The sequence below is a fragment of the Carcharhinus amblyrhynchos genome, chromosome 25 (genome assembly GCF_965287045.1).
Source record: "Carcharhinus amblyrhynchos chromosome 25, sCarAmb.v2.hapA, whole genome shotgun sequence".
Lineage (NCBI taxonomy): Eukaryota > Metazoa > Chordata > Chondrichthyes > Carcharhiniformes > Carcharhinidae > Carcharhinus > Carcharhinus amblyrhynchos.
This window is the reverse complement of record NC_137348.1, coordinates 29,313,557-29,340,227: the sequence shown is the minus strand read 5'-3', so window position 1 is coordinate 29,340,227 and position 26,671 is coordinate 29,313,557. Positions and strand designations below refer to the sequence as shown.

General features: G+C 42.7%; 1 protein-coding gene across 2 annotated transcripts in view; it reads right to left on the bottom strand.

Moving 5' to 3' along the window:
• The window catches only part of LOC145358357 (uncharacterized), a 112,869-nt gene that overhangs the window by 45,264 nt on the left and 40,934 nt on the right, over nt 1–26,671 (bottom strand). For both annotated transcript variants that reach the window (XM_080212315.1, XM_080212314.1), the window contains exons 15-27: nt 24,527–24,571; nt 21,486–21,593; nt 18,847–18,900; nt 18,146–18,199; nt 15,544–15,597; nt 12,827–12,934; nt 11,831–11,884; nt 9,043–9,150; nt 7,120–7,173; nt 6,942–6,995; nt 5,780–5,833; nt 3,595–3,648; nt 981–1,088 (exon numbers count right to left, since the gene is read on the bottom strand). In XM_080212315.1, coding sequence (XP_080068441.1) covers nt 981–1,088; nt 3,595–3,648; nt 5,780–5,833; nt 6,942–6,995; nt 7,120–7,173; nt 9,043–9,150; nt 11,831–11,884; nt 12,827–12,934; nt 15,544–15,597; nt 18,146–18,199; nt 18,847–18,900; nt 21,486–21,593; nt 24,527–24,571 — 909 coding nt within the window. The remainder of the gene's footprint in view (nt 1–980; nt 1,089–3,594; nt 3,649–5,779; nt 5,834–6,941; nt 6,996–7,119; nt 7,174–9,042; nt 9,151–11,830; nt 11,885–12,826; nt 12,935–15,543; nt 15,598–18,145; nt 18,200–18,846; nt 18,901–21,485; nt 21,594–24,526; nt 24,572–26,671) is intronic.

Here is a 26,671-nt window from a genome sequence, read left to right as displayed (position 1 = left end):
TTGACTTCCAAGTGGGGGTAAATCCTGTCTTGAAGAATCCTCTCCAATAATTTGCCTTCCACTGATGTAAGGCTCACCTGCCTGTAATTACCTGGATTATTCTTGCTACCATTCTTAAACAAAGGAACAACATTGGCTATTCTCCAATCCTCTTGGGGCCTCCTCTGTAGCCAGTGAGGATATAAAGATTTCTCCCAAGGCCCCTGTAATTTCCTCTATTCCTCTCTCAGTATTTTTGGGGTGTGTCCCATCAGGCCGTGGGGATTTGTCTTTCTTAATGTTTCTCAAGAACCCTAATACCTCCTCCTTTTTGATTACGTTCAAGTTGATTCTAAAATATGCTAATCAGGCCCGTGCTCTTTCTGGGCATGAACCTGATCATAGAATCCCCACAGCACGGAAGGAGGCCATTTGGCCCATCGAGTCTGCACCAACCACAATCCCACCCAAGCCCTACTCCTGTAACCCCACATATTTACCCTGTTAATCCGCCTGACACGAAGGTCAATTTAGCATGCCCAATCAACCTAACTTGCATGTCTTTGGAACATGAGGGGAAACTGGAGCACCGAGAGGAAACCCATGCAGATACAGGGAGAATGTGCAAACACCACACACAGGCTGGAAATCAAATCCAGGTCCCTTATGCTGTGAGGCAGCAGTGCTAACCACTGTGCCACTGGAAAGGGGTTAGGGGGTGTGGTTGGAAAGATCACAAACCAAAATTTTGCGAGCACAAATCCCATTTTGGGCCTCTAGCGAGACTTAGCAGCCATTGTGGGATTTGCGCCCATGGTTAGCGGGGCCCTTAGATGGTGGCCATTGTAAATCCACAGAATCCAATTCAACCCCAAAAGAATGGACCTTCACTCCAGTTCTAAGTTTGTTTAGCCAAAGTAATAAAGTTCTGAAATCAAGTGAACATTTTTCCACTACTGCAATAATTTCCATTCTGCCCTGCAGAAAAACAAACCACTTACCATGGATCCTGGATCTCCACTGAGACCTATTTCACCCTTCATTCCCTGAAGTCCAATTTCACCTTTGGGTCCTGTTACACCTTGGCTTCCTACACGACCCGCTTGCCCCTGTATCAGATAACATTTACTCAACACATTTGTAAGAAATTGAAGGGAAACAATCAACATGCACCAGTATATAAAACAACATTCATTTCCCATGACGTTTTTTCGGCTTGCAATTCAAACATCAGCTGTGTTCCCAACGGCCGACTGAAATCCTAGCCCTGGATGTTTGAAAAGAAAATGGGGTCCACATTAAGTCAAAAGTTTCACTTTAAAATAGTTGACTATATAATTGGCCCTGTAATTGGTAGGATACAAGTTTCAGAATGAAATAATTTAACTCCACTGGTCCATTGCTTACAATATTCCAAAATTCCCTGGTTGCAGAAATGAATCCGGTAGATTGGAAAAATGCAAATATAACGGTCTTATTCAAAAAGGGAGGGAGACAAAATGTAGGAAACTATAGGCCAATTAATTTGTTGGGAAACTGTTAGAATCCATTATAAAGGAAGTAATAACAGGATATTTAGAAAGTCAAAGTGCAATCCATCAGGGTCAGCATGGTTTCATGAAGGGTTTGACTAGTTTGATAGAGTTCTTCAAAGATATAACAAAGTGAATAATGGGGATCCTGTAGATGTAGAATATCTGGACTTCCAGATCAGATATGCAAAAGGTTAATACACAAGATTTGTTCACATGGGATATGGGGTATTTTTTTCAAATCATAGAATCCCTACAGTGCACAATGAGGCCATTTGGTCCAGCAAGTCTGCACCGACCACAATCCCACCCACATCCTATTCTCACAATCCCACATATTTACCCTGCTAATACCCCTGGCGCTAAAGATCACTTTATCGTGGCCAATTGCCTTATCAGTTTGGATGGAAGATTGCCCAACCAACAGAAAGCAGAAAGTTGGGATAAATGGGTCTTTTTCTGATTGGCAAGGCATAACTAATAGGGTGCCACAGGGTTCAGTCCTCAGGTCCCAAATATTTATGACCTATATTAATGTCTTGAATACAAGGATAGTAGGTACCATAGCCACATTTACAGATGACACTAAAATAGGTGGGATCGTAAGTTGCAAAAATAAAATAAGGAATTTACAAATGGATATGGATAGGTTAAGTGACTGGGACAAAAAGTGGTAGATTTTAACATGGATAAATGTGTATTTATCCATTTTGGAAGGAAAAACGCAAAGGCAAATTATTATCTAAATGGAGAGAAACTGTAGTTTGTCAGTGCAGAGGAATCTGGGTGTCCTTGTGCATGAATCACAGAAAACTGATATGCAGGTAATAAGGAAGGCAAATGGAATCTTGGCATTTATTGCTAAAGGAATAGAATATAAAAGTAGCGAAGTGTTGCTGCTACTGTCTAAAGCATTGAGTAAATTTAAAGAAGAGGCGGATAGATCTTTAATTCTGAAGGATTTGAAGGGCAATGGTGAACGGGCAGGAAAGTAGAGTTGAGGCACAGATGAGATCAGCCATTATTGTATTAAATGGTGGGGCAAGCTCGAGGGGTTGAACTGCCGACCTCTGCTCCAAGTCCTTATGATACTTATGTTGCCATAAGGAATTAGTGTATGAATGGTTGGGGCTGGGGCGTGGAATGGACTGCCTGCTGTGATGGTGGAGTCAGACACTTTAGGAACTTTCAAGCAGTTATTGGATAGGCGCATGGAGCAAACCAGAATGATAGGGAGTGGGATAGCTTGATCTTGAGTTTGGACCTAGCTCGGCACAACATCAAGGGCCGAAGGGCCTGTACTGTTCTGTGTTCTATGAGTTGGCCTTTGTTTTGCCAGTTGTGTGGGTACAATGATGTCCAATTAGGAGATCGACATTCTGCATCTCAAGTAGAGCTCATCAAACAGGAAAGCAGGTCAGGCCATTCTTCAGGCGCAATCGGCCAAACAGGCATTAGGCCCCATTCATATGTCAATGAGCACCTATTATCTGTTTTAGAACCTCATGGGAAATTTGGAATGCCTTGAGCACTGTAGGCACTGGGTCTGCTCTTCTGAGGGCTTTCAGTGAAGGATGCCCATCAAAAAGTCCTTTCAATTTTATGTGGGTCTGGAAGAAACAGAAGTGTGGCTCCTGGTTCTATTGCACTCCTGACTCATGACTGTAATCACAGTTGGTCCCTCTCTCGCTCACCCCACCCGCTGTCCTTACCCAAGGGCATGCGGTCCAAAATTCAGTTCGACGGATAGCTGAGCTGCCAATTTTGAGGAAATAAGGGCCAATTTTAGATTGAACCAAGCTGCCTGCATTTGATAGCCCAACACCATCCACAGGAAGAACCAACTCAAAATGAGCAAAACCTAATACCACTGACATCCAATTGGACCTCCATGTGTACAAGTTTGGCCAGTATTGATCATTCTCAAGTTTCAGTTTTTCCCTTCAATACGGAGGCCAAAATTGGCGTCGTCATCCCCACGTGTTTTACTGACAACCAGTTTTGAAAACTCAAATAAGAAACATTCCCATCTTTGTCAACTGTTCAAGCTTAGATGACTTCCTTAACAACAGTAAACACTTACAATGGGTCCAGGATCACCGCAATCTCCTATTTCTCCTTTCTCACCAGGTAACCCCTAGTAATTTTGTTTTTAAAAAAAATAGGCTTTAGACAATTGACATATTTTGAGTTACTTGTTTCTTTTTTGAAAAGAAAATTTACTTTGAAGAGCATGAACAAATATTGAACAAGCTACCTAACCGAAGTGTGATCATTCACTCACCTACAAAACAAAAATCTTACAACACGTCTGGGGCAGGTGCTGACTCCAAGCAATAAAGTTTTATTTTCTGCCTTAGTGACAGGTTATGCCACAGGTCAGTAATGATTCCTGCCAAGCTGCCACAGCAGCAGAATCCAGAAATCAAAGTTCAGACAAAACTACTCACTTCCGACAACAGAATCACACAGAGATTTTCTCTTGTCCGCACCCCCACCCCCACCCTCGCAAACAACCCCCTGTCCCATCAAACCCCCACCCACGTTTTTACAGAAGCAATGCACCTGTAGTGTGCTGTTTCTGTCTAGCACTGACACATCATGGATTTTCTGATGAGCTTTTTAAATTGCGAAGAGGACAGTCCCACCTATGAAAGGGCTGGGATGATTACAGACTTCACAGATCTGCAGTTGTTTCCCATGGCTTGGGGACAGTGCTGTCTGACTGCCCTGGGAAATTCTGCATGAGTTAAAAATTGCTGGCCCAGCCTTCACTTGGGCTGGGATTTTCCGATATCATGCGTCCCCACTACTGCTACCTGTGAGCGCAGTGAATTTGGCGCTCAACCTAATCTCCATTCATTGCAAGGGGAATCAGAGAATCCCAGCGAGGTTGGAGAATATCCGGCCCTGGCATCCTTCCGTCTTATCCCAGGACACTGCAGATCCACCGTGGCTGTTAACATTCATGCCCAAGGAAGCTCAGCCATCAAAGAAGCCAGAGACTGAGGCAGGAAGCAGGCAACACCATTCCCACCTTAGTGAATTGTTCAGCCTGTCCTGCCTCTCCCACACATGAAGGCCTAGCTCCCCCATTACTGCATCTCAGGAGAGCACCCTGGAGTCATACGCAAGGGAGCAAGATCCAGGCAATCTGAGTCTCTGCTCCTTTTATCCAGACTTGTGTGTGAGGGAAATGAACATTCCTGGGAACAAGGATGAGGAAAAGCACCCTTTCATCGGTGAGTGAGTGTTCACAGTTCAGTCTGATAACTGAAAGCTTTTACTAAAAGTTGACAAATCTAGATGAAGAGTCAAGAACCAAAGTAAAAGGCGTGACCAGGTTTGGAAACAACCAGTAGCAAAGATGAATAAAATTAAAAACGTAATGAAGCAAATCCTGGGCTGTAAAAGACTTCAAGATCCATAGAAACCCTGCAGTGCAGGAGGAGGCCATTTTGCCCATTATATCGCACTGACAGCAGTCCCATCTAGTCTGTATCCCCATAAATTTACCTCACTAATCCCTCTAACCTATGCATCCCAGGACGCTAAGGGGCAATTTAGCACGGCCAATGCACCTAACCCACACATCTTTGGACTACTGGAGGAAACCAGAGCACCCGGAGGAAACCCACGCAGGCATGGGGAGAATGTGTGAACTCCACACAGTGCCTGGCACTGTGAGGCAGCAGTGCTCACCACTGTGCCATCCCTCATTGTTAGATGAAGGAGCTAAGAGAAAGATTAATTTAGATGAAATGAATGGAATCAATCTCAATTTCACCAAAATGGGAGGACATATTGGAAAACAGACAGCAGAGTAGGAGCAGCTGGATTGCTGAATGGATTGTGGGTACAGGAGCCAGACTTATGATTGCCTCAGCTGCTTCCGACTCTTTTAAGCCAGTGCCAGGTTCTGCAACGTTGCAGGAATCTTTCCAAGTGACAAATGTTTTGAAGGCAACTGCTCAAAATATGCCATCCAACATCTTCCTCTCCACTTTATTGAAATTAGGGCTCAGTGTACCATCTCCAAGACCAGAATATTCCATTCAGAGCACAAAACCTGTGGATTTCCCATAAAGGTGAAATTTTCATGAGGTAATTAATTCAGCAGAAATTTGTAATCTTGCTGTATTTCACTACAGGAAAATAATTTTAAAAACCCCAGCAAAATATTACAAGTGTATTACTGAACATATTTGTGACCTAAGTATTGGAATAAAACAATGATTTTAGTACAATAAGTGCCTGTTCCTTCCAACCTCAAGTCCTATGCCACCCATTGGCCCAGGTATTCCAGCACGTCCAGATTCTCCCTGGTAATAGAAACATAGAATGAGTGAAAAGATAAAGCGCACAAAATTGGATAATCTTTTAATTTTCTAGGTGACCAACAATCTGACAAGGTCCCTCCATGCGGACACTATAGTTAAGAAAGCCCATCAACGCCTCTAACTTTTCAGGAGACTAAGGAAATTTGGCATGTCTGCTACAACTCTCACCGACTTCTATAGATGCACCACAGAAAGCATCCTTTCTAGTTGTATCACAGCTTATTTTGGCTCCTGCTCTGTCCAAGACCGCAAGAAACTAAAAAGGAATGAAGTCCAGTCCATCACTTAAACCAGTCTCCCATCCACTCCACTGTCTGCACTTCCCGCTGTCTTGGAAAAGCAGCCAGCATAATTAAGGACCCCACACACCCCCCGGACATTCTTTCTTCGACCTTCTTCGTGGGGGAAAAGATACAAAAGTCTGACTTCACCTACCAGCTGACACAAAAACAGCTTTCTCCCCTGCTGCCTTCAGACTTTTGAATGGACCTAGCTTACATTAAGTTGATCTTTCGCTACACCCTAGCTATGACTGTAACACTACCTTTTCCACTCTCTCCTCTTCTTCTCTATGTATGGTATGCTTTGTCCGTATAGCACAAGAAACAATACTGTTCACTGTATACTAATACATGTGACAATAATAAATCAAATCAAAGCAAAGTCCACAGCTATTAGTCATGGGGTACTATAATCACTATATGAAGTCAGTGATTTATCAAAAACTTTGATGTGTGGGGTCGCTGCTGAAGCCTGCTTACTAACGTCGCACTGGTTATAGGTTATCAAGGATTCCACACATACCTATCACGCTTACCCTAACTGACAACCCAAACAGGAAAAGTGATTTCCCATGCCTTATTCTCAATCTACCCACCAACTTTGCAACCCCCCTACCTCAAACCTGCCTCAATTATCCTCCTCTTTCTGATGCTCCTTGACTTGAGGATTGCACTGAGTCTTGTCTCCCTGTTTATAATGCCACACCAGATCCTGAAAATTTACCACATTCCAACAGAACTAAGTCGACTCCAAACAAATACTGAGTGCTATTTTGCAATCATCAAAAGGAATAATACTTCATGTATACCTTCTTGCCTTTATGCCCGACATTTCCAGGTGATCCCATTAGTCCCAGCTCACCCTGAAACAAAGTATATAAAGTGCAAGTCTACTTGTGAAACGTCACTTTGACTCTTGTTTCCTACAGAAATAAATGGATGACACTTACAATGCACATTTTTTATACAGTTTAGTACTCTACTCACAGCTTGTCCCCGATGTCCTATTGGACCTGTATTGCCAATGAGACCAAGAGGGCCCTGTTAAACAGCAACACATTGTGAACATTATTTCCTTGAAGCGTGTTTGGGATGGTACTTTATAAGTCAAATTTTAACAAATTCAAAAGTAGACTTGAGTCAACTGTGTGAAGCTACTGTGCCTTTAAGAAATTTATTTTTTAAAATCATGTTCTCTGCAGTTTGTACGCACTGCTTTTTTTTGTTGTTGCTGACCTATCTGCTTAGATGTCCTTTCATTGCTGTTTAAATGGGGTTCTGTTTATTTGTTAATCTGGGCCTAATACCATGTCCTGAAGCTTTACAAGTTTACAACCCTTTTGAAATGTTAGGGGGCGGGGAGAGGAATGAGAGGTCAGGAGTACATTTATTTTCAGTTTGGTTCAGTTTTCAGAGGCTGTCCTGGTTTCCAAGCTGTAGGCAGGTTTTGTCTCTCGCTCTCTCTCCCAGGAGTTTTGAGAAGCTGTTGGACCCCAGAATGGAAAGCAGTACTTTTGTGCCTTTCTTCCTGATCTTGGGAATTATGCTGGCCATTGTTTAGTTCAAATCTGTTTGGACTTCAGTCTGGATGCAGTGTTCTATCTCTCTCTCTCTCCCTGCTGTTTTGGGAAGCTGTTCTGACCTCAAGTTTGTCTGGATGTGTGTCAAGAAAGCTGCAGAATCTAACAGCATCACTTAAGCATTCTTATTTTCTGTGCTAAATTGATGGCAAGTGTATGTTTATAATGTTTCAGGGTTGCATTGTGGTACAATGGTTGTACATTGTGGTACGGCCTCACAGCTCCAGGGACTGGGTTCGATTCCCGCTTGGGTCATTGTGTGGAATTTGCATGTACCCTCTGCATCTGTGTGGGTTTCCTCTGGATGCTTCGGTTTCCTCCCACAGTCCAAAGATGTGTGGGTAATGTGCATTGGCCATGCTAAATTGCCCCTTAGTGTCCCGGGAGGCATAGTTTAGAGGGATTAGCAGAGTAAACATTTGGGGTTATGGGAATAGGGCCAAGGTGGGATTGTTGTTAATGCAGACTTAGTGGGCCAAATGGCTTCCTTCCGCACTAGAGAGATTCTATGAGGAGGTTTTGTTGTATTAGAATATTTATTTTGTTGTTAAGGTTTATACAACATCATGGTTGCTTTTTCTCTTGTTTGTAATTGGTAAAAGCCATTGCTAATTTTCTTTCTATGTGTTAACTGTATTCTTAGATAAACTTTGTTTGGTAAAAAGCTTCCCAGTGGGTCACTTGAATCACACCTGCAGTGAAACATATCGTGCTTATCCTAGCCAAAATCAAAGTGCAAAACCTAGGGCCCAGGTGAATTTCATAACACAACTTGGAGTTTCTGACCAGAATTATAACAATTGTTAGATTTCTTCAAGAGGATTTTCAAAAATTCTCAATGCACAATAGTCCAACTTAGTTTTGAGAGAAAGAAAGAATAATAAGAGGCAAAATAAAACTTGAATTATGAATCAGCTAGGCAAGGAAAAAGGGACATCTTTTTCTATGTTTTGAGGTACTGAGAGTGGATTGGGAGAGATCTAGTGGTATAGTGGCAGCACCTCTATCTCTGAGCCAGAGGCTCTGGATTCAAGCCCCACCTCAAGACTTGATGGCCACAAAAAGGTTTGTTTATAATGAGGCCAAACAGGTTGGTTACCAGCATGCTGTAAACCATTCCAATATACCTGAGAGCAGGCAGTAAGAGCAGACGAACTTCCTGGTCTGCCACACTGCAGTAGGCAATGGCAAACCCCAGTGCAGTGTTTTGCCACACAATCATGGACCAATCCAACGGAAGTCCACGGTTGTCAATGCCCACTTAGGACAGCTCTGTGCCAATCAAGTCCTAGGATTTTTACTTCAACAGCAACAGTAAAACATTTCTCACCGTCACACCGGCTTTTCCCTTCTCCCCCTTCTGCCCTCGGTCGCCTGCTTTGCCCATTATTCCAACAGGCCCCAACGGGCCAGGAGGACCACGTGGTCCCGTGGCTCCCTGACAATATAAAAAAATACAAATGGATGTCAGCAATGTACAATATAGCAGGAAGAAAAAGGCAAATGCCTGCGGATGCTGGAATTTGAAAGTAAAACTTTCAGGCAATTTTTTCACACAGAGAGTGATGAGTGTCTGGAACAAGCAGCCAGAGATAGTACCAGAGGCGGGAACAATTTTGTCTTTTAAAAAGCATTTAGGCAGTTACATGAATAAGATGTAAAGGGATATGAGCCAAATGTGGGTGAGTGGGACTAGCTTATGGTAAAAACTGGGCGGCATGGACAAGTTGGGCAGAAGGTCCTGTTTCAATGCTGTAAATCTCTATGACTTTTTAATTGAAAAATGCTGGAAAATCCAGATAGTCTGACAGCATCTGTGGAAAGAGAACACAGCTGATGTTTTGAGCCTTGATGACACTTTGTCAAAGCTTTAGACAACTGGAAATATGATGAGATTTATACTGTTTTGGGGAGCAAAGTGTGTTGGGGCTGGCTAGAGGGCCAGAGGTGACAACGGTTAGCACTGCTGTCTCATAGAGCTGGGGAGCTGGGTTCAATTCTGGTCTCAGGTTACTGTCTGTGTGGAATCTGCACATTATCCCTGTGTCTGCATGGGTTTCCTCCAGATGCTCCAGTTTCCTCCCACAGTATAAAGATGTGTGGGTTAGGTTCATTGGTCATGTAAAATTGTACCTTAGTCTCAGGGGAACTAGAAAGGTAAATAGGTGAGGTTACAGGGATGGGCGGAGTTGTTGTTGGTGCAGACTCGATGGGCCAAATGGCCTCTTTCCACACTGTAGGGATTCTATGATTCCAAGATAGGTGGAGGCTGGGGAAAGATTGACAGCGATGCCACAGACAAAAAGGAATGAAAATGGTGGTAAGCACGGCTGAGAAGGGTGCTGATAGCGGCACATTGAGAGATCAGAAATGTGTAAATGGCACAACAAAGGTAAGCAGGGTCTCAAAGGACTATCTGATACAAGTAACAGATGGTCCTAGTGGGTTGGGGTGGTAGGAGGGGAGTCAGGGGTAAGAGGAAATGATAGAAAGCAAGATAAGCAATAAAGTGGGGGGAACGGAAAAATTAATCAACGAAAGAAATGATAAAAAGATGGAAATGTGGTGAAGGTGGGAGGAGAGAGTTCACAGTTTGACATTGTTGAATTCAATGTTAAATTTTGGAGGCTGTAAAGTGCCTAATCGGAAGATGACGTGTTATTCCTCCAGTTTGCATTGGGCTTCACTGGAACATTGTAACAGGTCAAGGATGGACAAGTGGACCTGTGAGCAGGATGGTGTGTTGAAATGGCAAGTGACAGGAGGGTCCGGGTCCTGTCTGTGGATGGATCGATCCAGTCTGCATTTAACCTCTACAAAGCAGCAAGCTTTTAACAAGCTTTTTAATTAATTTAATTAGCCTCAATAGGGAGGAGAGTGGGATGCCTGTCCTGTCCTCCAACACCCCCTGGTATTACTGATGGTGATAGGAATGGCATCCTCAGACTGGCACATGAGCTGGCATGGTATTTTCATCCTTCCCCTTCTCCACCTCCATTCCCAGATTTGGTGGGTGACATTTTGAAACACAGTCGCTGGAATTCTGCCACCCCACCCACCCACCTCAGGAATCAGAGTGGGCGAGGGGCGGACAATAGGAAGATCCGTTGACCGCAGGTGGGATTTTATGGTTTTGGGACAAGAGAGGCTGTAAAATCCTGCCCAATTAATTTCTTTGCTGGCTCCTTATTTGCCCCATTCTTAAATTGAAATTCCTTCACACCAAATACTGTTTCCAAAACACAGACCAAACTTGCAGGGATATGAACAAGATTGCACAATGTGACATTAAAAAAGGTTTTTTTTTAAATATCTTTACCATAGCTGTACTGATTTTTTTCAGGCCCACAAAAGCAGCAGAACCCTTTATCTCCCAACCTCTCCCTTTTCTCTCAGAACCAAAGCTTCGCATTGCCAAACTATTACTTGTTTAGCTAGTGCCTCTACCCTCATATGCTTAATGATGCTTTGCATGGTGCATTGATCCAAAAAAACCTAGTATCATGCCAATAGATTAGATATTTGTTGCAACTTACTATTAAAAACCAGACAACTGAAATGAAGGGAGTTCATACTTGACATAAGAGGAGAAGTTTGGGCTTATACTCGCTGGTGTTTAGAAGGCTGAGAGGGGAATATGATTGTGGCATCTGATTGTGAAATTCTAAAAGGGATTGATAGACTAACCGCAAAACTGGTTACGCAGAGCAGATGTTTCCTCTTATGGGGCAATCTAGAACAGGAATTCACAGGTATAGGTTGAGAGGCAGTAAATTTAAAACCGAGATAAGGACGAACTGCTTCTCGCAGAGGGTGGTGAATTTGTGGAACTTGCTGCTCCATAGTGCGATGGAGTCTGAATCATTACATCGTTTCAAGGAGATAGATATATTTCAATAAAAAATGGGTTCATGAGATATGGGGAACAGGTAGGGAGGTGGATTTGAGTCCTGGGAGAGATTAGCTATGAGCTGATTGAATGGTGGAGCAGTTTGAAAGGCTCAATTTGCCTATTTCTGCTCCTAATTACTTGGTTCCCACGTTCCTAAGTTAAGCAACATTTTAAATTTAGTTTTCTTGTTACACGCATCTTGATAATTAAAGAACAAAGATATTACCTTTTCTCCTCTTGGCCCAAAATCCCCTGGATCACCCGCAGGCCCCATTTCTCCCTGTTGGACACAACACAAGAAGTAATCACAAATTAACCAATTATTCATTTGAAGCCTTCACGCATCAATTTCTTGTTCAGAAATGTCAATGCAGCTCGGATTTTCCAATTCTGGTGAGAAATAGTTTTAGTTTGACAGGGATGCTCAGGTTATGCAATGTTAATCAGCTACTGAGGTCTGAAATGTCCGAAAGAAAGCGACTTGAGACGCTGAGATCGGAATTTGCGCCACCTTCCGTTTTAACTGGGATGGGAATGGGCTGGATTCACACGTGTACGGTTCATGGAGACCTCAAGGAATCCCTGACAATAGACCGTTGCATTTAGTATCTGGGTTCAGGCTATTACCCGGTCTTTCTGCTGCTACCACAGGAACCGTGTTTCCACTGCCAAGGGAGAACTCATTTTTCATTTGTGCGACTGTAAGTTTATGGTTTTTGTTTCGTCAGACAGAAACCACCGTTAAGTTACGATGGAAATAAATGAACATCAAAGCCACCAATATGTCAGTTTTTCCGTACAGCCACCTGGCATTACCACAACTATCGATAGCCCAGGATCTAACTGTCAGTATCGGTGTAGACTTATACGTGCACTTTATGGTAAAAAGCACGAGTTGAAAGCTGCCTTGTATAGTGGAGAAAGAGCGATAGCAAATTGGCAGCCTCTGTTATGCTCTGCATGTTCTACTTTCCCACTGAACTTACAGCTGTGAGAGACATGTTTAAAAACTGAAAGCCCCCAAATGGGTTTCTGTCAATTTATATGAATACCAGGGAATGACGCTTGAATAGTAATTAGACCAGCTCAAGGGACAATTGGAAAAGAAGAAAGGAATGCTAAGAGGCAAATAAGAGTGGGTTAATCGATGAAAGAATGACAGATTGTTTTCCTGTTAGATGCGGTGACAGGACACAAAAATCATACAACAAACACGTATTACCATTTTTCCCGATTCTCCTCTCTCTCCTGGAGACCCTTGCAATCCCTCATCACCTGGTTCTCCTTTAGTTCCTGTTGGACCGGGTATCCCAGGGCTTCCTTGGGGGCCCTTTGAAGCCAAACCAAACATGGTTCAAATTGTACGTTTGAGATAAACAACAAAGCAATGAAAAATGAGTGAAGTAGTAAAAGGGTAATGATTATATATTCTATATTAGGTTAATTTCTTTGCACTTGGTATTTTTTTGGGATCGATTCAGTCAAGTGCAGGGTTTTGTAATTTCTGCCCACACAATCTCAATGAACCCAGAAGTTCAAGAACTTGGACCATTCACTACAGAAGCACAGTCTTTGCCAGGCAAGATCAGGCAATGAGGTGCTGTAGACAGAGAAAGGAGAATGGCACCTGATCTCAGTTTCACTGAGGGGTGGCACATTGGCACAGTAGTTAGCACTGTTGCCTCACTGCATCAGGGACCCGGGTTCAATTCCGGCCTTGGGTGACTGTGTGGAGTTTGTATGTTCTCCCCGTGTCTGCGTGGATTTCCTCCCACATTCCAAATTAGGTGGATTGGCCATGTTAAATTACCCTGTAGTGTCAGGGGAAATACGTGGGGTTATGGGTATAGGGCCTGGGTGAAATTGTGGGTGCAGGTGTGATGGGCCGAATGGCCTCCTACAGCGCCATAGGGGTTCTATGATTCTATATAATGTGAAATGGACTCCCTCAGCTAGGACAATTGCCTGTTAAAATGGCCTATTTGACACTTAGGAACTCTTGCTCAATTGGGACAGATATTGGAGAGTTTGGGCAACAGGCAGTATCAATCACATCTACTTTTATTGAAAACCAGCCTTGATATTAACACGATTGGCAGATTACCATAAAATGCTAACAGCATTCAAACAAGCTTTTGTTTGACAATCAGCAATGACTAACATCTTCAAAATATGCCAATAATAAATTGATTTAGTTGACTTTATAGAATGGCACTCAGCTAGACAGTACAGGGTAATGTAAAGGCAGGTTGTCCTTGGAGCTCTTGTCCATTGAACGGCCTTCATCCCTCTCATTTCTCATGGGAAGGCAATGGCCTAGTGGTATTATTGCTAGACTATTCATTCAGAAATTCAGCCAATGTTCTGGTGACCAAGGTTCAAATCCCACTGTGGAAGATGGTGGAATTTGAATTCAATAAAAAAATACCAGGAGTTAAGAATCTACTGATGACCACGAAACCATTGTCGGAAAATCCCAACTGGTTCACTAATGTCCTTTAGGGAAGGGAATCTGCTGTCCTTACCTGGTCTGGCCTACATGTGACTCCAGACCCACAGCAACGTGGTTGACTCTCAACTGCCCTCTGAAATGGCCTAGCAAGTTCAAGGGCAATTAGCATGGATAGTAAGTGCTGGCTAGCCAACAATGCCCATGTCCCACAAATGAACAAAAAACATTAAGATGGAACTTTGGATTTATAGCACGCCCATGGAAAGCATAAAAGAGGAGATAAAATTCCATGTCAAATGCATGCCCACACACTAGTCTTGCTCTGGGTCAATTATTGTTATAATAATGTGGTAGTGTGTTGAAAATATTAAAACTCTACCATATAAACAGCTTCAAACTCTAGTTTAAAATAATCATAGTTAGCTACAATTGTTGGGAGAGAATCATCGCTTAGTGAAAACATTTCCATCTTTGAGTTGCGGCATGGAGTACAAAAACAAGGAAGTTATGTTGGACCTGTACAAAAAGTTAGTTAGGCCACAGCTGGAGTGCTGTGTGCAGTTCTAATCACATTGCTATAGGAAGGATGCGATTGCACTAGAGAGGGTACAGAGAAGATTCACCAGGATGTTGCCTGGGATAGAGCATTTAAGTTAGAAGGAGAGACTTGAGAGGCTTGTATTGTTTTCACTAGAGAAGGCTGAGGGAGGGGACATAAGATTATGAGGGATATGGGCAGGGTGAATAGAAAACAACTGTTTCCCTTGTTAAGGGGTCAATCGCAAGGTGGCGCAGTTTTAGGACAATGGGCAGCAGATTCAGAAGGGATTTGAGAAACAACAATTTCACTCAGATGTGGTGGGAATGCACTGCCTGGGAAATGGAGGCCAGAAATCTTACAACCTTTTAAAAGTATTTGGATGAACACTTGAAACATCATATGGGATAAGTGCAGAAAAATGGGATTAGGGTGACTTTAGTGGTAGTTATTGTCAGTCAGACTCAATGGGCCGAAGGGCTTTATCTGCACTGTACGACAATAAGACTACGGGTGGGAGTTTTTTTGGCTGCACTCAACCCAAGACCAGAAATGCTCACCTGAGGTCAATGGACCTTCACATGGTCCTGTCCCACCTGCTATAATTCCCGTGGCGGGCGGGTCAGGAAAATTCCACCCTATGAGTCAGAAAGTGCGATTAATTTTGTAACCTGCTCCAGATCATCCTGGCCAATGATGACCAGAGTTTGAGCTCCGAATGCTGGCTGATTATCCAATGGGGCACTCATCTGATGGGCTGAGGGAACTGTATTTGTCCTCTATTGACTGATGGCAGGCAGCATTCGATTTAAAACCCATCACACTGTGAACACTCCCACTACTTTAAACTATTATCCCAGGGAAAAGACTGACAATATGGAAATCATAATGGGAATTGTTAGGGAAGTAGTGAAATTATGCCTCATAATTATCCATTTAAAACACTGACCTGTTCTCCTTTCCTTCCAGCAGGACCTTCTGCGCCGCCACCTCCAGGCACACCCTGTCACAGAGAACAAAGTAATGTTAAAACTATCTCTCGGAACATAAGAAACGTTAGAAACTCAAAGTAGAATCTGAAGATGGTACAAGTTCTAGGCTGCATGCTGAGAAATGTTTTGACTGTGGGTCTCTTCCAGGTATGGAAACCTCAGAGAGTAACTTGGTGGCACAATGTGTTGTAATATGCCTTTAAGAGGTAGCAGCATGCCATCATGAGAAGGGAAGTCTCATTTGATCTCATCTCAGCTTCACCTTAGCCTGTAAGCAGAACACAGCATATAGAGTCCTGCTGCCAATGTTTTCAAGCTTCTTTCCAATGTAGTTCATCACTACCCATATCTTGCATCGTGTATTCCACAACCCTAATCTGAGACAAAATACAGCATATTGCTCATATTATCAGGCTATTTAAGTTTATATTGTGATGATACTGTGCCTTTAAGAAATGCATTTGAGCCATGTTCTTGTGCAGGGTCTGTTGTAGCAGTTTTATGCCCTCAGAGCTGTGCTGTCGACCAGCATCCTGCATTGTTGCTGCAGCAGCATAATTGCTTCGAATGGCTAGAATATTGGTTTTAATCTAAACTAATGCTGTTCTGCTGATTTCCCTTGGGATTTTGCAGAGTGGGGCTTGATTGCGATGTTAAGTAGGCATGGTACGTGGAAGCTGGGCTTACATAGATTATTCAAGTTTAGATGCTGCTTTTGAAGTTGAGGGAGAGCAGTATCTATCTTTTGCCCTCTCTGAAATTGGAAACTGGATCTGCCAGGAGATAAGTTTCTTTCTTGGAGATTCTGCTGCATGAAAGTAGGTCTTTCTCTGAGAGTTGCTGTTTTAAAAATGTCTGATAAAAATATTTTATCATTGTGCTGAGCTGTTATAATTTCTGATTTTTCCAAGGAATGTTTTGATTTTTTTGATGTTCCCACAAGAACAACATTCAGTGAGTCAGGTCACTTAAAAGCGGTAATCATTCTTTAATGTCAAAGGTGGCTCTTTTTCCCCATCATAATACTTGCATATCTCCTGCCAGTATCATATTCTGGGTCTGGCTCATAATTCTGATGGGGATCAGAGACAAAAGTTTCCTTAAAGAGTCTTTTGGTCTCTGACTTGCAACTCTTCTTGCTCTCTGCCAATTCCATGCTTTCCCCCTCCGATTCCTTCATCTTTCTTTTCTCTATTTACTGCCTGTCACTTTCTGTCAACTGTTTCTCTAGCCTCTACCACATTCCCTGGCTCGGCGTGTGGAAGCGATAGCCTAGTGGTATTTTGCCAGACTATTAATCTAGAAACTCAGCTAATGTCCTGGGGACCCAGGTTCGAATCCCACCATGGCAGGCAGTGGAATTTGAATTCAATAAAAAATATCTGGAATTAAGAATTTACTGATGACCATGAAATCATTGTCGATTGTTGGAAAAAACCCATCTGGTTCACTAATGTCCTTCAGGGAAAGAAATCTGCCATCCTCACCTGGTCTGGCCTACATGTGACTCCAGGGCCACAGCAACATGGTTGACTCTCAACTGCCCTCTGAAATGGCCTAGCGAGCCACACACTTCAAGGGCAATTAGGGATTGGCAATAAATGCTGGCTAGCCAGCAATGCCCATGTCCCACTAATGAATAAACAAAAAATTCCCCGTTGCTCTCCCTTACCAAGTGAAATGTGTAGTGATTCAGTACATGGCTTACACGAAAGGAAATAAAAAGTTAAAGTTGCCAGAGTCCCAGATAACCATCGGCTGCTCTCCCTTTGAGGGGAAAGCTGACTGGTGGGGGTTTAACCTGAGGATCATCAAACCCCTAATGAGGACAAGACTGAGGAGGCAGGGCCTTCATGGATAACTCGGATGGTGCAAGAATTGAACCCGTGCTGTTTGTGTCACTCTGCATCACGAACCAGCCATCCAGTTAACCGCGCTAAATCGAGCTCCATGAAAATTAACAAACCATGAAAAAAAAATCAAAAGAATGATGAAAGTAAGTCTAAAACTGACGTCAGAAATTTGTTGCATTCTTTCCTGGAACGTATGGTTAATGTTGATTAAAGCGTGTCTGAATGACGGTGTCAGTGATACCGTCACTGGCTGGTGAATCTGTAGAACTCTTTGTCACAGAGGGTTGTGGAGGCCAGGTCGTGATCAAATATGCATATAAATATTCAATGACATAAAAACAAACATTATTTCTCCAAAAACGAATGAGTGAGTTGATTCTTCACTTATTTTTAATTTGACACTTTTGAGGGACTGTCCTGCACTTGCTAAGAGACTGCTCCATTCGAGAATGGGAGTTCATCAGTTGAGGGATTATTGGATAAACTAGATTGCTAATATCTTCATGCTAAACTAACACACTATAATGTGTCATTAGACCACAATAAATGGCATAGTCATGATAAACAAAGGTGAACATTGCTCCATCTGATATATCCTATTTGTACATCCTCGTCAATAAACCATAACTAAGCTGTCATTTGATCATGCACCTTCTGCTGTTTTCATCTGCAATTGGAAACTCATCAATTGAAGAGTAATAATTACCTGTTCTCCATCCAGTCCCACGATACCAGGGTCTCCTGGTGGTCCCATTTCACCCTAATTCCAAAATCAGTGGGAAGAAAAATATTTGCAAATCAGCTCCAATGAATGAAAATCCTTTTGATTATTTTTAGATGGTATTCCACAAAAAGAACATCAACTGTTGAAATACAAAGATGTGCAGGTTAGGTGGATTGGCCATGCTAAATTGCCCCCTAGTGGCCAAAGATGCGTACGTTAGGTGCATTAGCCATGCCAAATTGCCCCTTAGAGTCCAAAGATATGTAAGTTAGGTGGATTGGCCATGTTAAATTGCCCTCTGGTGTCCAAAGATGTGTAGGTTAGATGGATTGGCCATACCCCTTGATGTACAAAGATGTGTAAGTTAGGTGGATTGGCCGTGTTAAATTGCCCTCTGGTATTCAAAGATGCGAAGATTAGGTGGATTGGCCATGCTAGATTGCCCCTTAGTGTCCAAAGATGTGTAGGTTAGGTCGATCAGCCATGATAAAATGCATGGAGGTACAGAGAAAGGGTGGAAGAGATGGGTGGGTGTTTAGACTTAATGGACTGGATGGCCACTTTCTACACTATAGGGATTCTATTGTTCTATGGTTGCAGGCCCATTAAACTTGAACAGTACGTAGCTCAAATATAAAAACAGTTCCAAAAAACTTCTGCACACTTCAATACAAATGTTTTACCTTTTCCCCCTTCTGTCCAAGAGGTCCTTCAGGTCCAACAGCTCCTTTTCTTCCCTGAAAAAAATGTCAAGAATCAGTGACAGAGCGTGATTTGCTAATTAAATTGAAATTGTGGTTGACTGTGTGCATTTGGAGTGCACTGACTGGGTTGCTCCTTGAGCACAAATAACAAGACACTGACACTATGCTATGGTTGAGTTAGGAGGTATGTGCATGGAGGGATGGATTCTCCGTGCCCAAGTGGTGTGTTTCTCAGCAGTGGGAGGTGGTCCATTGTTTGGCTGACGGCAGGATCTTCTGGTCCCACTGCTGTGAATGAAATTTTTAATTGAATCCATCCCCTGCTGCCATTAGCAAAACCAAGAGATCCCACTGGTGGGAAGAGCCAGTAAACCCTGACTGTGATATTTCACTCGATTTATAGTCTAATACAAAATGGCCAAGCAAAAAAATTCATTACCATGGCCTGATGGGAAATAGGGCTCACTTCAGAAATGATGTGGCGATGCCGGTGTTGGACTGGGGTGGGCACAGCAAGAAGTCTCACACACCAGGTTAAAGTCCAACAGGTTTATTTGGTAGCACGAGCTTTCGGAGCGCTGCTCCTTCATCAGGTGAGTGGAAAGTTGGGTTCACAAACAAGGCATAGAGGGCACAGAGTCTGTGTCTATATATGCCCTGTCAGTGAACCCAACTCTCCACTCAACTGATGAAGGGACAGTGCTCTGAAAGCTCGTGTTACCGATTAGACCTGTTGGACTTTAACCTGATGTTGTGAGACTCCTTACTGTAACTTCAGAAAAGAAGATTTTAACTCCAGGCTGAGTATGTGGACTGCTTTGTTTCATTGCAACAAATGCCTTTGGTTTTACAATGGGCAATAAAGTCAGCAGGATTCTGGACAATGGTTGTTTTCAAGGAAGAAGCTGTAACACACATCCTTGACAAAAAACTAATTCTAATGGATCAAATAGACAAGAACCAAATACAAATGGAGTCAAAAAAGCTGAGGGCTCTGTGATTTAAAGAAAAAGGTTTTCTCCCTATCAATTAACTGGAGCAAGGGTCTCAGTTAACACTATGAATGAAGTTAAACTGAAAACAGCTGGGTGTCAGGAGTTTTCCAATAAACGTAAGGGATGGGATTTTCTGGTCATTCCTGTCGGTGGGATCTTCCAGTCTAGCTGACAGAGACCCCCCCCCACCTCCACCCTCATTCCTGGAGACGGAGAGTACAAACAACAGGAAATCTTTTTGACAGCGACAGGACCAGAAGATATCACTGCTGGCCAATGGCGGGCCACCTCCGCCACTGTAAAGCGTGCCGCAGGAGAGGGGTGCTGAAAATCCTGCCCATAGATTGAAGACCTTTCAAACATATTTAAAGGAGGGGAAAAATAGACACATTGGAAAAATTGTTTGGTCTTTAGAGCTGAATTTGAGGGCAAGTCAGGCTGATTGGACGAAGGATTCTTCTTTCACCAGATGTTCATGGACTGCTCAAAACGAAGTTGGATAATCTCAAGTGTATTGCTTCACAGCAGCACACCTGTATTGGGACATGGTAAAGGAAAATCTACTTCTCATCTGATGATGGACAATAATCCTGGGTGTCTAAATTGACTCTACAGTATTAATGTCCTTCATCTTAATGAGTATAGGCATTCCTGATTATTTGAAATAGTTTTAAACATTCAACCTTTTTGTTTTTATGGATAATCTATGGGTGGAGTTTTCTAGAACATCGGCAAAGGCTGGAAAAGCGAGTTTGAAATCAGCGCAAGGGCTGAAATGGTGACTCTTGTTCCCATCTTCATCAAAAAAAGGTAATGTTTTGTTGGAATGCTTTATCAGAATATACCTGTTCTCCCTAATTTCCCGAGACTGCTTGAGACGTGCAAGTTAAATGAGCGCTAGTTTTATGAAATATTGTTCTGCAAAGCAGTTGCGTGTTTGCAAAATTTAGAAGTGGGAACGCACAATGTACTGAAACCTATCATTACGTCACTTGTGAGAAATACCATTGTAAGAAAATAAGAGGAGATCTCCCTCCTCACAAGCAAATGAGAAAAGATTTTCATTAATGCCCCCTTGGCACAGTGGTTAGCACTGCTACCTCACAGCACCAGAGACCTAGGTTTGATTCCCGGTTTGGGTCAGTCAGTGCGGACTCTGCGTCTTCTCCCTGTGCCTGAATGGGCTTCCTCCGGTTTCCTCCCACTGTCTGGGAGGCATGCTGGTTACGTGCATTCCCTCAGTGTTCCCGAACAGGCGCCAGAGTGTGGTGACTCGGGGATTTTCACAGTAACTTCATTGCAGTGTTAATGTAAGCCTATTTGTGACACTAATAAACTTTAAAAAATAAATATATTGCAGAATTCCATGAAGTGAAATTTTTAAGGCACAATAAAAACTCCTGCAAGAAAAAGTATGAGACAAATGCAAAATACTTCTAATTGAAAGCGTATTCCTGACATATGGCCCAATGATAGAGCATTCAGGATATTTAAAAAAATGATGATTTCTGTCCGAGACCATTTGCATTAACTTGCAATTGTAAACAGGTCTATCAAAATTGCTTAATTCATTTTTTTTAAACAAACAATACTAATCAGCGACTCTTCTATTATAACACATACTTTATATCCGGGACTTCCAGGGAGGCCTGTTGGTCCATTTGGTCCTTGGTCACCTGGGGGTCCCGTCTTGCCAAAGGCACCATCACTGCCAGGGCTTCCAACCTGACCCTGAAAATAAGACATGTCACAGATAAACACATAGAACCATAGAAACCCTACAGTGCAGGAGGAGGCCATCTGGCCCATCGAGTCTGCACCGACCGCAATCCCACCCAAGCCCTACCCCCATATCCCCACTAATCCCTCTACCGCCGCATCTCAGGGCACTAAGGGCAATTTTAGCATGGCCAATCAACCTAACTCACACATCTTTGGACTGTGGGAGGAAACCCACGCAGACACGAGGAAAACGTGCAAACTCCACACAGACAGTGACCCGAGCCGGGAACTGAACCCAGGTCCCCGGAGCTGAGAAGCAGCAGTGCTAACCATTGTGCTACCGTGCTGCCCTAAACACAACTGCTTAAAACACAACCTGGGCTTCTCAAGACATTGCTCATGACTTGAAGATTAAGTCTGTGGTGTTCCTTTTCTCATTCATTCTTGGAAAGTGGGCATTGCCTACACTGTCAGAGTTTATTGCCTATCACTCAACACCTTGTGAAGGTGGTGGTAACCATGGTTTGCAAGGCCACATCAGTTAAGAGTTAACCATGTTGGAGGGGGAGATGAAACACAAAGGCCAGACTGTGTTTAGAGCAGGTTTCATTTGGAAGGGAATTTGTGAACCAGGGGAGAGGTCATTGATTTATAGGCTTATAGCTTATGGCATTTCAAGTATCTATCCAAGTATTTTGTAAGTGAAATGAGTGTTTTTCTCACACTCAATTCTCACACATTGAGTTCCAAACTCCCACTATCTTTGATGAAAAAAAATCACTCCGCAACTCCCCTCTAGCCAAACATCCACACACCCTGTTTATTGAACTCTCTGTTAAGAGAAATCAGTCCTTCCAACCCACTCTGTCAAGGGTGGCAGTTAACTAAACCGCTGGTTTGTGATACAGTGTGATGCCAACAGTGCGGGTTCAATTCCGAGATCAGCTGAGTTTACCCCTGCCTAAGGCGTAGTGACCCTCAGGTTAAATCACCACCCAGTCAGCTCTGTCACTCAAACAGGGAAAGGGAGAGCAGCCTATGGTCCTGAGACTCTGGCGACTTTCATCTTGGTCTCTCATAATGTTATACAATAGAGTTAAATTTCCCCTCTTCCAATCTGCCTATTGACAATTTGACACCTTTGTGGTTTTACCGATATTAGAAAATTGAATTCAAATTCTCAAATTGTCACAGTTGGATGTTAATCCATGTTGCTGTATGACTAGTGCCGTATGTCTCCCCACTCCTGACAGTAACAATATGTTATTGTCAGCAATCTACAATACATCACTTCACCATCACATAGCAACAGAAAGAAATACAGCCAATGGCATATAAATAAATGCATCAAATGCAACCATGAGTGCCTACATTTTTGGGTTAACTTTCTTCGTCATTTTCTTTATTGCACCTTTTTTTGATATTTCCACAAATGTATGACCAGAATTTTCCAGCACTCCCCTCCCCAAAAGGTGGAGCTGGTGAGCCAATGAAATCTCCGTTCATATTGCGTGGGATCAGATAATCCCATCCTTGTGAGGAGCTGGAAAATTCTGTCTCTTGTCTGCATCCAGACAGATTTCAATTTGCTCAGTGGTTAAGTGACAACTGGAACTATGAAGTGGCAAGAATGCTACTAAATGCACTTTACTCTTAGCTTCATTGTAGCATCAAATTCTCTGGGCCAGAAAGGTTTGTGTTCAGACGGGAGTTTGTGCATATCATTTAAAAATAGGATAGTGTTGAAAAGAGAAGAATCATCAGTGGCCCCAACCCTTCAAACAAGGTGTAATGAAGGTGGCACTTCTCTGCTCTGGGGATTCAGGTTCAGAGATTCCTTTCTTTTTATTCATTCGTGGATCATGGGCATCGCTGGCTTGCCAACATTTATTGCCCATCCCTAGTTGCCCAAGGGCAGTTGAGAGCCAACTGCATTGCTGTGGCTCTGGAATCGCATGTAGGCCAGATCAGGTAAGGATGACAGGTTTCCTTCCCTAAAGGACGTTAGTGAACCAGATGGGCTTTTCCAACAACCGACAATGGTTTCACAGTCATCACTAGATTCTAATTCCAGATTTTTTTTATTGAATTCTCTGCCATGGAGGGTTTCAAACCTGGGTTCCTGGAACATTGGCTGAGTTTCTGGATTAATAATCCAGTGATAACACCAGTAAGCCACTGCCTCCCAAAGAGCATCCTTACTCAAGAGCACCCTTGGGGTACCGGACCATCATTGAACAATATTACCAGATTCACCTCATTGTTATATGTGGCACTCTGCTGTGTTCACAAAGTCTACCATCATCACAGAGGCCTTCAAAGTAATTTATTGATTGGAAACACTTTAGAGTTGTGATGGCAGCAATATGATATCATGTAACTGAAAATCCTGGTTACTATACACAAGAAAAGGGGGAGATGGTGGTTATCCAGTGACCAGGCTAATGTTCTGGGAATAGGAGTTCAAATTCCACCACAAATTTAAATTCAATTAATCAATCTGGGGTATAAAAGCGAGTCTCAGTTATGGTGTCAATAGCAACGATTGTTGGAAAAACCCATCTGGCTCCCTAATGTCCTTGAGAGAAGGAAATCTGCTATCTGTACCTTATGTGGCCTACATGTAACACCAGCAATGTGGTTGACTCTTAGCTGTCCCCCTGCTTAGGCCATTCAGTTCATGGCCAATAGGGAAGGGCAACAAATGCTTGGCCTTGTCCACGACACCCAGATTCCGAGAGAGAATAGGAAAAGATACGTGTAGACACCAGCTGTGTACTCCATTTCTGTGGTCCACAGAGGGTATCTTTTTACTTTAATTGATAAAAAATAGTCTAAAATACTGACGTGAAATTGTACATTCTCCTTATACCTATAAACATATAAAATATTTCATAATGAAATGTTCATTGTGTATTTTTTGTGTGTCAGGTAAAACTTACAGGGTATCCCTTTAGTCCTTTGGGGCCAGGTTCTCCCATTCTGCCCTGAAAATGCAAAGCAAATAATTTGAAAACAAAACATTATCATTTAAAATACGAACGGGGTAAACAAATGCTGATTCAATCTACCTCTCAACTTGATTTCCTAATAAATAAATGTTGCTGCAGAGGTGATAAATTATTTTGGACACTGCTGAGAGCGTGTTACAGAATTGTGGGACATAAGAACAAGGAGCAGGAGTAGGCCATCTGGTCCCTTGAGCCTGCTCCACCTTTCAATAAAATCATGGCTGATCTTTTCCAATCAGCTCCACTTACCCGTCATTCATCATTAACCCTAATTCCTTTACTGTTAAAAAATATATCTATCCTTGCCTTAAAAACATTGAATGAGGTAGCCTCAACTGCTTCATTGGGCAGGGAATTCCACAGATTCACAACTCTTTGGGTGAAGAAGTTCCTCCTCAACTCAGTCCTAAATCTGCTTCCCCTTATTTTGAGGCTATGCCCCTTAGTTTTAGTTTCACCTGCCATGGAAACAACCTCCCTGCTTCTATCCTGTCTATTCCCTTCATAATTTCATATCTTCATATAATATCTCCCTTCATTCGTCTGAATTCGAATGTGTATAGTCCCAGTCCACTCAGTCTCTCCTCATAAACCAACCCTCTCAACTCTGGAATCAACCTAGTGAATCTAACTTGTAGTCAATAGCTATCCACCGTTTTTCTTCCGATGTAAGTGTTGAGCAAAGGGAAACTACTTCACCATCATGGCACGAGGACAGAGCACAAAGGAAAAGCTTTCTGCTAGCCACTCTACGCATCCTTCATTAGGTACTGAAGAATGATCGGAGTATAGACACAGCTGATCACTTGTGTGTTCCCACCTAGCCAAGCAGCGATACCAAGAGGGGACAAAGGGATGAGAAATCAATAAATACTTTTAAAGGTTCTAATGTAAAAGTAAAATTGCATCAACAAGAACTAATATGAGATGACATTAACCAAGTCAGCAGAGGTGTATTTTCTCCCTAGTCATTTATTATACGGACAATACTGGCTACAAACATTTTGTATTTTAATCATGCCAGAAGGGGTAGTGAAACATGCACTGGCCCAGAATATAGGCCACTGTCAAATTTTTGCCAATTATAAATGAGAATATTTTAGAAAGATAGAATAGAATCATAAAATTCCTATAGTGCAGAAGCACGCCATTCAGTCCATCAAGAATGCACTGACAACAATCCCACGCAGGCCTTATTCTCATAGCCCCTCGTATTTACCCTGTTAATCCGCCTGACACGAAGGGACAATTTAGCATGGCCAATCAACCTAACCCACACATCTTTGGACTGTGGAAGGAAACAGGACCACCCAGAGGAAACCCATACAGATACAAGAGAGAATGTGCAAACTCCATACAGCCAGTCACCCGAGGCCAGAATTGAACCTGGGTCCCTGGTGCTGTGAGGTGGCAGTGCGAATCACTGTGCCACCCAACTATGGCTGAATAAAACACAGATCTCCATCAGTTTCGTAAGCATTGATCTGCAATGTATATTGGATCCCGATCAACTCATTAAAATGTGGTGGTACAGTTGAAGGAACTCAAAAATCTAAGTGTAAATTTATTATAAAAACGAAGTACTGCAGATGCTGGAAATCGGAAATTGAAACAGCAAATGGTGGATTAACTAGCTAGCGGAATCTGTGGCGAGAGAAACAGAGTTAATGTTTAAAAGTCCATATAACTTTTGTGCAGAACTGAAGAGGGATAGAAATGAAATAAATTAGAGAGCGGAAGCAGTGGGTGGAGAGGTTGGGGCGGAATAGAAGATTGGGGATAGGTCAAAGCTAAAGAGAATTGGCTAAAATGGACACAAGAGAAAGAATATTCATGGTGGCATTAAGGACTAAAGAAGTGCTAATAGTGGCATAAAGATAAAATAACAGAATATGTTAATGGGAGAACAAAGGGTCAGTGCTCAGTGAAAACAAAACTAATAAGAAATACCCCAAGGTGGCTCAGTTGGGGAAGGGATGGGATTCTATTGGGACAAACCAAGGGAACAAAAAAAAAAGGGGGTCAAGATGGAGGGGAAAGTTCACAGTATAAAGTTGCTGAACTCAATGTTGAATC